The sequence below is a fragment of the Chiloscyllium plagiosum genome, unplaced genomic scaffold (assembly GCF_037043375.1).
Source record: "Chiloscyllium plagiosum isolate Xiang-an unplaced genomic scaffold, Cpla_swu_hap1 HiC_scaffold_6, whole genome shotgun sequence".
Lineage (NCBI taxonomy): Eukaryota > Metazoa > Chordata > Chondrichthyes > Orectolobiformes > Hemiscylliidae > Chiloscyllium > Chiloscyllium plagiosum.
The window spans coordinates 72362517-72376991 of record NW_028270144.1 but is presented as its reverse complement, the minus strand read 5'-3'; the positions used below and the strand labels follow the sequence as shown (position 1 = coordinate 72376991).

Below are 14475 nucleotides of genomic sequence, written 5' to 3'. Positions count from 1 at the left end.
TCATTGAATAGTTTTAAGGCAAAGATAGATCTTTGAACAGTAAAAGAATTAAGAGTTATGGTGAGTGGGTGGGTAGGTGGAGTTGAGTCCATGCAAATATCAACCATGATCTTATTGAATAGCGGAGCAGGCTCAATGGGCCAGATGGCCTATTCCTGCTCCTAATTCTTACTTTCTTATGACTGTCTTTAATATCATCTGCCACCTATTTCTGAAAGGTTATTTCATAGAAATGGAATCGTGTGGTATGGACATCCCTAGCTGGGCCAGCATTTGTTCCCTTCCCCAGTTGCCCTGGAGAAGATGGTAGTGGGGCTGCATTTTTTAACCACTGCAGTCTGTTTAATGTAGGTAGATCCATAATGCTGTTGGGAAGGAGTTGCAGGATTCTGACCCAGCAGCAGTGAATTGACAGAAATATATTTCCAAGTCAGGATAGTGAATGGCTTGGAAAGGAACTTACAGATGATGGTGTTCTGATGTTTCTGCTGCTCTTGTCCTTCTAATTATCAATGGTAATTGGTTTGGAAGGTACTGTGTAAGGATCCTTGTAGATGGGACATTCTGCAGCTACTGAATGTCAATGGTGAGGGAGGAACTATTGTATCAATGATGGTGCCAAACTAGCAGCTGCTTTACCCTGGATGTTGTCAAGCTTCTTGAGTGTTGCTGGAGCTGCACCCATTCAGGCAAGTGGAAAGTATTCCATCACACTCCTGACTTGTGCCTTGTAAATGCTTGAAAGGCTTTGAGGAGTCAAGAGGCGAGTTACTTGATGCTAGATTCCTAGTCTCTGATGCGGTCTTGTCATCACGCTATCTATATGGCTAGTCCAGTTCAGTTTCTGGACAAGTGTATTCCCAGATTTTTGATAATGGGAGATTCAATGTTTGTAATGTCCTCATTGAATTCAAGGGGCAATGGGAGATTCTTTTTTGTTGGAGATAGTCTTTGCCTGGTACTTGTGTGGCCTGAATGTTACTTGCCACGTCAGCCCAAACCTGTATCTCAGGATTTCCTGTAGCTGACATGGCTGACCTCAACAACTACAACAATCTTCCTTTGTGCCAGGCATGACCCCAACCCAAAGCTCTCCCCTAATTCTCATTGATTCCAGTTTTGGTAGGGCTCATTACCATCACATTCCAGCAAATGCCGCCTTGATGTTAAAGACAGTTATTCTCACCACACCTTTAAAATTCAGCTCTTTTGTCCATATTTGAAATAACTCTATAATAAGGCCTAGAGCTGAGTGGCTCCCGTAGAACCTAAACTCAGCATATGTTAGTAGGTTATTGCGAAGTGAATGCTGCTTGATGCCTTCCATCATTTCGTGGTGATCAAGAGCAGACTGATGGGGTGGAAACTGGTTGGGTTGGAATTGCCTTTCTTTCTGTGTACAGGACATACTTCAGCAATTTTCAACATTGTCAGGTCCATGCCATTGCAGCTGTACTGGACCAGCTTGGCTAGGGGTGCAGCAAGTTCTGGAGCACAAGTCTTCCAGTACTTCCATAGTACTTATCATAGTGCAAAGGCAATGTGTCATCTAATATCTCCAATACTTCTTGAAATCATTATGGAGAGAATCAAATTGGCTGAACACTGGTATCTGTGATGGTGAGGACGTCTAGAGGAAGGGGAGATGGATCATCCACTTGGCACTTCTGGCTGAAATTGCATGCAAATGTTCCTGCCTTATCTTTTACACTGATGTGCTGGGCTTTTCCATCATTAAGGAAGATGATATTTGTGGGGTCTCTCATACTTAAGAATTTTAGAAAAGATGACGTGATATTCACCAGAGAGACAATTAAATCCTGAAGTTAATAAGTGGCATAATGTGTAAATCAGGGAATTACAGCTCACAAGAGGAACAGTCCGACTTAAACAATGTATTCTCATACCTGAAGTTTCTCATCCTTGAAATCAAGTTTTGTAAATCATTTCTGCAGTCCCTTCATAACTTTTTCTAAACTGTGCCAGAAATGTACACAATACTCCAGTTGAGGTCTAACGAGTGTCTTGTTCAAATTCAACATCACCTCCCTGCTCTTGTACTCTATGCAATAGTAATGAAGCTGAGGATACAGTTTGCTTTATTTCTGCTGTCTTCAGCTATCCTGCCGCTTTCAATGATCTGTGCATATTTACACCCAGGTCCCTCTGCTCCTGCACCTCCTTCACAATTGTACTCCCTATTTTACATTGTCTTTCAATGTTTTTCCTACTGAAGTGCACCACCTCACATCTCTGCATTACTACATATCTGCCACCTATTCACCTGCTCCACCAACATGTCAATGTCTTTTTGTCTATGTCCTCACAGTTTATGGTTCTTCCAAATTTTTTGTCACCTACAAACATTGCAATTGTTCCCTGCACACCAAGATCTAGCTTGTTAATGTATATCAGAAGAAGAACGGGCCCCAGTACTGACCTCTGGAATAAACTCTCCTTCAGCCTGAAAAATATCCATTGACCATTACCCTCAGTTTTGTCTGCATGAGCTAATTTGGCACGTATGTTGCTACTGTCCTTTTATTCTTTCATAGTCTACAACTTTCCTAAAAGGTCTGTTATGTGGCACTGTACCAACCACATCAACAACCATCAAGACTTTCTATTACCTGTAACCTCTTTAAGAAATTCAAGCAAGTTAGTCAAGCCCAGTTTCCTCGTCAGAAATCATGCTGTTCCTAATCAACTTATCTTTTACCATGTGACTACTAATTCTATATTAATTAATTGTTTGGTAAAGGAAAGACAATGCAATTTTTATTTTTACTTACTCGGGTATCTCCCTTGGCATTGAACCAGTATGAAAATAAAATATGCAGAACCTGATTTTCAGCCATCAGGTTAAGAATGTTCACAATCTTATTTAAAACCTGAATCTAATTTCCTGACTAATGATTGTCTTCATGATTCTTGGTGGCTGCTGATATTCAATTACATCACACAAGTGGCAATGGTAGATCCCTTTAGATGTTCTGATTCCATTCCAAATTAAAACAATGTGCTAACCAATGAAGGTATAACAGCGTCTGCTGTAGTAAGCATACCCCTCAACAAATCTGGTACTGTTTTCGTTGCTTTGATTTCACAAGACAAGTCACTGCAAATTGTTTCAGTTACCACATACACACAAGAGGCAACTGTACTGGTAGATATTAGCTACCACTATATGTTTCCAGAAATCCAGGTGGTATCAGTTACATAAGATGATCTGCAATGCAGATGAAGTGATTGGTACCATGGCTAGATGGATCTCATTGACTATGAGATCCTTGATCAGGGTTGTTAACCTGGACCAATCAGGAACCCTGGCTGACAAATATAAACAGGAGATTCACCCGGGTGTTTACCTATCTTCCTGGTGGTGGAAATTGAATAAAGATTGGTGCACTTTGTGTCTTTCACTGTGTCTCACACCTGCACACACACACCATGGGTGCTGGGGATAAAATAAGCACTACCGCACTTAGGTGGTAGTGTGGGGGTTAAAAAAGAAAAAAAAAAGAAAAAAAAATATAGACAGGAGTGTTGGAGTGCATCATTTCTCCCTCCAACTCTATTTTGATAAAAAAAAGAAAAAAAAAAATAAACAGGAGATTCACCCGGGTGTTTACCTATCTTCCTGGTGGTGGAAATTGAATAAAGATTGGTGCACTTTGTGTCTTTCACTGTGTCTCACACCTGCACACACACACCATGGGTGCTGGGGATAAAATAAGCACTACCGCACTTAGGTGGTAGTGTGGGGGTTAAAATTAAAAAAAAAATAAACACAGTTCAGCTCCAACTCTATTTTGATTTAGAAAAAAAAATATAAACAGGAGATGCACCCGGGTGTTTACCTATCTTCCTGGTTGTGGAATTTGAATAAAGATTCATGAACTTTGTGTCTTTCACTGTGTCTCACACCTACACACACACACCATGGGTGCTGGGGGAAACATAAGCACTACCGCACTTAGGTTGTAGTGTGGGGGTTAAATTAAAAAAAAAAGGGAATTGTGGGGGTTTAAAAAAGAAAAAAATATATAACCAGGAGGTTCACACAAAAAAAAAGAAAAAAAAATACACAGGAGGGTAGCACTACCTCAGTGAGGTGGTATTGTGGGGGTTTAGAAAAAAAAAATTAAAAAATAAATAAATAAACTGGAGTGTCAATTCTATATAAAAAAAAAACAGGAGATTCGAGTGTCCCTGGAGAAGGAGCACGCGGTGTCCACCAACACCTTGGAGTTGTTCAGGGAGAGGTGGGCACTGCAGGGTGTGGAGTGCATTATTTCCCCCTCCAACTCTATTTTGATTTAATCCCTGCCCTCCCCTTCACTGTTTGATCACACAGCATTGCCCGTTGATGTGAAGGGCACTGCTTGTCACGGTCACTTGGGTGTTTCTTTTCTTCCTGGTGGTGGAAACTGAATAAAGATTCATGCACCTTGTGTCTCTCACTGTGTCTCACACCTGCACACACACAACATGGGTGCTGGGGAAAAAATTAAAACTACCACAGTTAGGCGGTATTGATGCCTCTTTTCCACAAGAGAAGTAATGAAGATGTGACCCTTTGCAAGCATCATGGTTATCACTTCCTTGATTTCTGCTAAAAAGAATACCGCAGTTAGGCGGCAGTGCTTAGAAAAAAAGAAAAAAAGAAAGAAAAAAGAAAAAAAGAGTATCACCTTCTTCACTTTGGAAAAAAAATAAACAGGAGATTCGGATGTCTCTGGAGAAGGAGCACGCGGTGTCCACCAACACCCTTGAGCTGTTCAGGGAGAGGTGGGCGCCACAGGGAGTGGAGTGCATTATTTCCCCCTCCAACTCTATTTTGATTTAGTCCCTACCCTCCCCTTCACTGTTTGATCACACAGCATTGCCCGTTGATGTGAAGGGCAGTGCTCGTCACTGGCCACTTTGGTGTTTTCTTCCTGGTGGTGGAAACTGAATAAAGATTTGTGCACCTGTGTCTTTCACTGTGTCTCACACCTGCACACACACAACATGGGTGCTGGGTAAAAATAAACACTACCGCAGTTAGGTGGTATTGAAGCCTCCTTTCCACAAGAGAAGTAATGAAGATGTGACCCTTTGCAAGCATCATGGTTATCACTTCCTTGATTTCTGTTAAAAAGAATACCGCAGTTAAGTGATAGTGTAGGGGAGAAAAAAAATAAAAATAAATAAACAGGAGATTGTGGCATGGTGACTCAGTAGTTATCACTGCTGCCTCACAGCACCAGGGTCCCAGCTTCGATTCCAGCCTCGGGCGACTGTCTGTGTGGAGTTTGCACATTCTCCCCGTGTCTGGGTGGGTTTCCTCCGGGTGCTCCGGTTTCCTCCCACAGTCCAAAGATTTGCAGATCAGGTGAATTGGCCAAGTTAAGTTGCCCATAGTGTTAGGTGCATTAGTCAGAGGGAAAACGGGACTGGGTGGGTTACTCTTCGGAGGGTTGGTGTGGGACTTGTTGGGCCGAAGGGCCTATTTCCACACTGTAGGGAATCTAATCTAATTATGGAATAGAATACATAAACAGGAGATTTGGAGAGTTTCCTGATTCTAGGACTGGCTGTTAGCTGGCTGGGCACAGCCCATGTACTAACCAAACAAAAATAAAGGGTAACTTGGTGACAGGATATCGACCTCTGTGCAATTCTTTTGAACAGAAATCAAGGAAGTGATAACCATGATGCATGCAAAGAGTCACATCTTCAATACTTCTCTTGTGGAAAGGAGGCATCAATAATCCAAACACATAGCTTCCATTTGGGAGAAGGGATCTCCAAGTGGAAAGAACCACATTTGGTGCCCATGCGGTCATCAGAATCCCTTCCTGGCAGTCCCCAGGTTGCAACAGGTTTCATTCTTGAGTCTGATTGCAAGTGGATTTGTGTGCAAATTAGAACACAAAGCAGAACAAGATAAAATAGCCAGCCATTCATAAGTATGGAAATGCCATGTATTGAATCGTTAAAATTATACCCCTATATGGGATTGTATTCGTAAATGTGAGCATTCATAGGTCGTACATTCATAAATCGTTCCCTTCCCCATCCATATATCATTCCCGTGGCCTTTTTGAAGAAGCAGTTAACATTCAGGCAGCATCTGCCCAAAGAAATATTCTCGAGACCACTAGAATTCAGAGGTGATACATTTATTGTGTGCCTGCATGGTGCCTGAGTAATGTATGAAGATTACAGTTTTTCGGTGTTGCCTGTTGACAAGTTCTGCTTGCTGACAGTCTTGGAATGATAGAAGATCTTTAGGCCAAGCTTCCAATTCAGACAGGAAATAGTTTTTTTTTAAAACTGAAGTATTCATAACACCAAATAAATAGCAGAGAGGTGTTTGTTTTTCTTTAAGGTTTCTTTATTATTGGCTGAGAGTCAGAGAGAGAACTCACTACAAATTGCTATAATAACACCCATCCCAGTTCTGTGAAAACATACAGGAGTCTTGAAGTTGTTGTTAAATGAGGAGCATCACAGAGTCAAAACTTTTCCGAGTCTGTTTGCTCTACAATTAATCCATAAAACTAATTTCTTATCTCTTCTAAAAAGGCTTTTTATCCCAATAGTTGTTGCTTGTCTTGGAAGAATGAAACATATATTCAGAAAATGTAAGATTCTTGACAAGGTAGATACTGCGAGGTTGTGTCCTCATTTGAGAGAATCTCAGAATAATGAGTCACCCATTTAAGACAGAGAACGGAATATTTTCCTTCAGGCAGTTATCAATCTTTGGGATTCTTAACTGCAGAGGCCTGTTCAAATTAGGCCATAATTAGATAGAAAGACAGATTTATTATCATTAGACAGATTTGTTATCTTTAAGGGAATCAAAAATTATGGTGATAAAGTAGGCAAATGGATCACATCAGATATGAGCTCATTGAACATCACAATGGTCTCAATGGGCCAAATGGCTTACTTGTGCTCCTACATCTTATTGTCTTAAACACCAATTAATTTACAGTTCTTATTGACCTTTTGACTTTTCATATATAAGAAATTACATGATAAAGCCTCTTCAACCCAGGGACATCCAAACAGTTCCACATTCCAACTTCTCACTGTTCATGCATTTATATGCATTCCTAATAATAGGGAGCGATGAAACTAATTTTTGTGCCTGTTTATTTGAGATAAGAGTGTGTGTTGGTGCCTGGTCCCAACGTCTAACATCTGGGCTGATTGTCCTAAATAACTCATTATACAGACAGACACATCTGTACCAATACTGTATGTCCTGTGTAATCATCATTAACAAAAGCACTTATCAATCTTTTGATTGAGAGAACTGCTTGCTGGTGTAGATTTCTGGAGAGGCTGCTGGTGATTGGCACAAGTTAATTAGAACTAGCAAAAGAGCATGGTGACACAGCCTTAAAATTAGGACAGCAATTACAAAGTTGCTTCACCATAAAACCTATACAAAGTGTATATACAATCATTGCATAAAGCCAATCAGTGTGCTAAACCTGTTAACATGTTTCACTTCAAATTATTGCAGGAAACATTCAACTGATACATGTTCATAAGCAATAAGAAAAGCTATATAGCTACAATAATATTATTCTTAAACTTATAGAGCCAAAGCCAATCCTCAATATAGAAGTCTCTTCTATAACCTAAAAATGACTGCTTCTCTTTGAGGCACTGCAAGTCAAAAGTCTAAATTAATTTAGGGCATGGAGCTGAAGGCTTATAGCTGTTCTCCTCACATCCCACAATCGACATCTGTCTTATGTAACAAGTACAACTGATAAGTACTAATTGCTGGAATAATATCCCTGAGAGTTTTGTGGTACAGTGGTATTGTCCCTGTCCCTACTTCTGAGCCAGGAGATCTGGGTTCAAGTCCAATCTGCTCTAGAGATGAACATTAACATCTCTGAACAGATTCTAATCCCAGGAAAGATTATTGTGGCACAGTAGCAGTATCCTTACCCCTGAGACAAGACATATGGATTCAAATTCCACCTGTTCCAGAGTGTGTCAATGCACTTCCGAACAGGTTGAGTAGTGCAATGGTAATGTCCCAACCTCGTGTCTAGAAAGCCTGTGTTCAATTAGCACCTGCTTCACACATGAGCAGACTGATTAGAAATATCTATAATAGCCCTGTAGTAGCTTGCAACTAAACCATAAGATAGCTTTACCCAAACCAATCTCTTAGTATTGTTTCATAATCTTGATGTTGCAATGAGTTTACTTCTTGTTCTACTTAGAGAATGCAGTCCCACTTCACTCAGCCTCTCAACGCAGGACCACCTTCTAAACCCATGGACCTAACTTTATTTTGCTTCATTTTATCAATCCTGCGACCATTAAAATACTGTACTATTTTCTTTATTTTGAAAATCTAAGCCATTTTGAAAGGAGTTTGATTTTGACAACCGTGCAATAGTCCTGATTGCAACCAAGATACACATCTGTTCTTGCAATGAATTCAATCAAAACATTTTAAAGAAGATGAAGATTTGTAGCTTGGGTGCTCGTTGTTGTTTAAAGAAGAGGTTGGTATTTGGATTGACATTTGAGATTCACAAGTTACAACAAATGAAAATGTCAAGTTAGATGCAATTATATGTATAATCAGATTGCAGATACTTCCTGCCAATACTCCAAGATTACTCAGGCATTAGCCAGAATTATAAGTGAAAGGCTTCTTCAATTTGATACTATCTTCAGTGGTTGATTGATGGCCAACATGGAAGCCTGAAAACAAAAGAACATTTTCAACTCGTTATTTATGCTTTCTTAGTGGGAAAAAGGCACAGTCACTAAACAACAATTAAAAATCAGTCAGAAAGTTTGGTGCTGGAAAAGTATAGCCAGTCAGGCAGCATCTGAACAGCATGAGAGTCGATGGTTCGAGCATAAGCCTTTCATAGAACATAGAAAAGTACATTACAGAACAGGCCCTTTGGCCCACGATGTTGTGCCGAGATTTAATCCTAATGTAAAATATAATAACTTAACCTACACACCCCTCAACTCACTGCTATCCATGTGCATGTCCAGCAGTCGCTTAAATGTCCCCAATCACTCTGCTTCCACCACCACAGCTGGCAACACATTCCATGCATTCACAACTCTCTGCATAAAGAACCTACCTCTGATGTCTCCTTTATACCTTCCTCCTAATATCTTCAAACTATGACTCCTCGTAGCAGTCAATCCTGCCCTGGGGAAAAGTCTCTGGCTATTGACTCTATCTATTCCACTCATTATCTTATATACCTCGATCAGGTCATTCCTGAAATGTCGACTCTCCTGCTCCTCGGATGCTGTCTGACCAGCTGTGCTTTTCCAGCACCACACTTTTTGACTCTGATCTCCAGCATCTGCAGTCCTCACTTTCTCCTAACAAGTAAAAAGCAGATTACTATGCATGCTGCTAAACTGAATTAAAAGCAGAAAATACTGCAAAATACCCAACAGTTTAGGCAGCATTTTTGTAATGAAAGAACCAGTTAATGTTTCAGGTCTGTGGTCTTTCATCAGAACTAGAAACATTTTGAATATTTCCTCATGAAAGGTCATGGGTCTGAAGTGAAATGTTAAAACACTTGAGTCAAGGTGTAATTTAGAAAAACAATGACTCAACCTGTTCAAACAGGATGTAAACTGTGAAGTTCTGAATGAAACTGTTAGGCTTGTGACTTATTTAATCACCAATTCTTCAACTTATATCTCAAAGGTTCTCCAATTGTAATCACAAGGTGGCATAAAATACAATAAAATAGACCCAAACTTGAAGATGATGTAGGAATCACATGGTTTTCACATTCCTGGAGAAGGCTGTTGTGTACTCTTTGGCTAGAAGAATGGAGTAGGGAAAAATGGAATCCTAAACCTTTATCAAAGACTAGTACCATCCTGAATAAGTTTAGATTTTGTCCACCTTTTCATGTGCTGACACAAATCTACACAAAAAAAAGTCAGAGAAAACTCTTCAGCACCAAAGTTGACAGAGAAAAAAAACTTCTGGAACATAAAAGTAAAAATATAAAATAGCATGTAACATTTCTGGGTATTTTAAAGCAGCATCCCATTGTCCTTGATATCACTATAATTAAGTGGATTTGTATTTCCTTTGACCTATCCCACTGTAACTCTGAGTATGTTTTAGTAGATCAATGACTTGAGGTTGGGAGTCTTCTCATTTGGCTGCAAGTGACCTTCACAGGGAATTTGACAAAAAGTAGGGCAGTCCCAATTAGACAAGTAACAGGAAGCCAATATTGTAAAATGTAAGGTTTAAGTTAGTCACACTCTTGCAGTACTTCAATGACCAATCGAAAATCCCTGATCTTGATTCTGCTAACCTGTGCTTCAGATTTCTGAAATATTCATGTGGGATGAAGGGAGAAGCCCCGTTGTGAGGTAAGTGGATGCATAGATTTCACAATGCCTTGATTTGGTAATTTAAACACTGAAACATGATGATTAGTTTCTATGTCAGATACTCAACTGAGCAACAGTGCTTTCTCTCTTTCTCAGTCTCCATATCTCTCTCAGGGTAAAGGTTAAAATGATCCATTAACTATTAAATCATCACAGCAGAAACAAAATGGCTGTATTATTAATGCTGAATGCTCCAAAGTTCATTAAAATAAACATAAAGAACTGCAGATGCTGAAAATCTGAAATAAAAACAGGGAGTGCTGGAGAAACTCAAAATGTCTGGCAACATCAATAGAGAAAAAACATAGTTAACATTTCATTAAGGTTGACTAATGGATTAGCACAGTGGGGAGGTCTTTTTTTCAAAAAACTGAAGAAGTGTGTTTATTTTGATTAATTAACATGTTTATGATGTTGTTTTAAGATATTATTGCTTTGAGGTGCTTCTTTCAAAGCCAATGTGTTCATCTAGATAAGGGTAAGAGCCATGGAATAAGGTAAAACTTTGAGAATGATTCTGTTTGATGAATCTATTTAAAGTTTGTGAGAAGATTTGATACGTCTACAACACAAATTCCCAGCTCGGCAAACAGAACCACAACGATGAACCTATTTATAAGTTTATAAGTGCAGCTGTATTTTCTGGACAGATTTTAAACAATTTGAATCCATATCAAGACTTGTCATTGTTATTATATGATTCATTTTTCAATAGTGTGCATGGGGTGAGTGGGCATGGGGTATGCATGGGGTCGTGGAAGAGATATTGAGGGCAAGGAGGTTTCATGGGGAGTCACTCGATGTTCAGGAGGTGAGAGTGGTGTGGGCTAATAGGATGAAATCTGAGAGAACTGAGAAGGGAGCTCTAACCATTCTGTCTCAGCACTCAGCATTTCTGTGACTGAATTCATACTGTTTCTGGCATGGATGGCTTGACTTAATCCTGATCCAGCTCCACAAAGCGAAAACAGTGCATGCAGGGTCAGGTGAACTAAAAAATTTCCTGACTCAAATTTTATGCCTCTTTGGTAAGAATCTGGCCCTCACTCTCATTTCCAAATTGTCAGGGCATATTCTCTTTAAAACATCTGATCAATGCCTACATAGCTCAAGTTGCACATTATGGAAAAACAAAAAGTGCTTGAGGGATGTTGCTTCAATGATACCAATGGTGAATGCGTAAATGGCAGCCAGTACTCCTGTATGCCCTCAGGGAATTTGAATACTCTATAAAGTGACACTGTGTAAATGAATTATTCTCTGTAATACTGTACAAATATCAAAAACAAATGACACTTGCAGTGAATCTTAACATTCATAATGAAACTGAGTGCAAAGTACAAATTCATATTTGCCTGTGCATCAAGTTCTGTCTGTATCTATCAAAATACAATGGCAACACCTGGACTTGCTATACTCAACAAGTGCCATTTAATGGTTAGTAGCTTCAGAAAAATTATATCAGCTTTCTTGCAGTTATTGTTTCTTTAAAGATGCTTTAAATGTGAGCCAAATTTGTACTGTTTCCTGCTAAACTTACACCAGTGGATTAATTTGAATATGATGTGGAGGTGCCGGTGTTGGACTGGGCTGGACAAATTTTTTTTAAAAATCACACAACACCAGGTTATAGTCCAACAAGTTTATTTGGAAGCACTAGCGTTTGGAGCAATGCTCCATCATCAGGTAGCTATGGAGCAAGATCATAAGACACAGAATGTCTAGCAAAAGATGTTGCTACAAATTCTGTGTCTTATGATCCTGCTCCACAGCTACCTGATGAAGGAGCAGTGCTCCGAAAGCATGTACTTCCAAATAAACCAGTTGGACTATAACCTGGTGTTGTGTGATTTTTAACTTAATTTGAATAACATAAACACACAAATAATTGCTATTATGGTGTTTCTTCTAAACTGTTTTTCATCTGAATCTCACTGAAATGGAAGTTGCTAGGATCCAAAGTCCACATTATCACTGACGCAGAAACGTATTTTGCAAAATTGGCATAAATATATTTTGAATCAATGTTAGGGAAACAAAATTATAGCAAACCTGTAACTTATTTGAATCAGTCATTATTTTATAAAGCCACATTACGTTGTGAATGTTTTGCTCGCTGACCACCATTAGCTGGCATCAAGTATCGCACCTTCTTCCAGAAATAAGAATTTTTCAAGGCCAACTTATTACCCTTCCATTTCACAATTCTTTTTGACTTCAGAACAAGTTGAAGTGACTCTGGTAGTAACTTAGGGTTGCTTATAGGTTTAAATTCAATAAGTATTGGTTTTATTTTTCTTTCAACCAATACTTGATACAGTCCAGTCATTAGTTCATATGTAGAGCTGCATTCATTGTCCACATATTCTTCACAGAGAATTATAATCAATCTTCGGCATTTGTTTACATAAGAAAGTATATTATCTGCAGAGCCTGTAAAAGAAATTAAATATCAATTCATTAAAAATACCATTTGGCAAAAAAAATCTTGAATATCACACACATAAATCTCAACCTGTACATAGTCTATTTCTTTGCTGTTCACTCAAATTATTTCCCAGAATGCTGAGCAATATGTCAAATGTGATCACAATGGAGGGAGCTGACGCAGCCCTTTAGTGACATGAGAGAACTGTGGGAAAATATGGTGAGAATGAAAAAATCTTTCTTGACATCCAGAAAACAAAATGTTCGATTTACCCCTTACAGTTTAAATGGTGAATTCTGAATTCATGAGTAAGTGGCAGTCAATTCATTGCCAATGTATTTGCATCTCATTATCAGCTAATCTCATCTCATTTCAATGCCATCCACTATTCTTCCAGGATGGTGAGAGACTAGATGGTACCACTTTGAAAGTTGAAAGGAGAAGTGATTACCTAGCACACATGGCTTGCATGTACAGCTTCAGTTCTTCACCACTACATGTTGGAGTTTATGGTCACCTTACATTGCAATGTTCGGTCAGCTTACTCTTTACAGTGACGCATTTTATGGCTGTTAGCTTGCTCTCTTAGTGCTCACTCACAGCAGCTGACATTTCTTTTCTCTTTGTGCATTGTCACTTCAATGAGAATTTACAGGGTCATAGCATCTCTGTTTTGACTTGTTTTTATGTGCTCATACAAAGACAGGCACTGAAAACAACAACGCTGGAGATCCCCGCGGGTCAGGCAGCATCCATGGAGAGAGAGCAAGCTAACGTTTTGATGATTTTTCTTGAGAACTGATGTGATGCATGGAGAAGGCAGTGGGGGGAGGGGAGTGGGGGCATGTTAATGCTGAGGGAAGAAAGGATGTTGATAGTTCAGCAGTTTATCATGATTGCCAGCAATGATCGGTCAAGAGCTGGTCATATTGCCGTACAGCACCATGCTATGTCAGTGTAATATCTATAGTATGTGTGAGCAGCTTATAGAGCAAGCACATTAGATGTGCTTCAATCAAATACCCATGTCAGAAAGCCAAAGGGGAATAGATGTTAGTGGAGTGAAGACAACTACAGTCAGCGTGGGGTTACTGCCACATATAGTCTATGGGGTTGGCCAAGGACAGTCAAATGCTGATGTATTTCCAAGTCAAGATGGTGAGTGGTTTGGAGGGAACTTGCAGTTGGTGCAAGTCCTTGTCCTTCTAGTGTGAGTGGTCATGAATTTGGAATATACAATCTAAGGAGCTTTGGTGAAGTTCTGCAGTGCATCTTGAACATAGTACACGCTGCTTCCACTGTCAACCAGCTTTCAAGGATCTGTGCCCTTTCCGTCCTGGGACTGGACCACAGCTGGCATTCTTGTAGGTCAGGTCCAATCAGTCCAAGATCATAATTGAGGAACTGGGATTGGGGCATGCTCAGTCATGGATGTTGTCATATATGGGTGTTGCACGGTCAGGCCTGGGGTTTGGACAGTAAACATCATAGGAATGGGAGGTGATTATTAAAGGACAGTCCATGTAGTGCAGTGGAAAGTAGGAATTCCAAGTCTGAGTATGGGAAGCATTACACTGTGGTGCTGAGGGAGTAATGCCAGTGAAGGGGAAACTCTAAATATA

The 14475-nt window shown here is 39.7% G+C and overlaps 1 protein-coding gene across 2 annotated transcripts in view; it reads right to left on the bottom strand.

The window, feature by feature from the left end:
• Positions 1–6360: 6360 nt before the first annotated feature.
• The window catches only part of LOC122550652 (interleukin-18 receptor 1-like), an 87018-nt gene continuing 78903 nt past the window's right edge, over positions 6361–14475 (bottom strand). For both annotated transcript variants that reach the window (XM_087988118.1, XM_087988119.1), the window contains 2 exons: positions 12478–12858; positions 6361–8733 (listed from right to left, as the gene is read on the bottom strand). In XM_087988118.1, the coding sequence (XP_087844244.1) occupies positions 12506–12858 (353 nt within the window). In that variant the 3' untranslated portion in view covers positions 6361–8733; positions 12478–12505. The remainder of the gene's footprint in view (positions 8734–12477; positions 12859–14475) is intronic.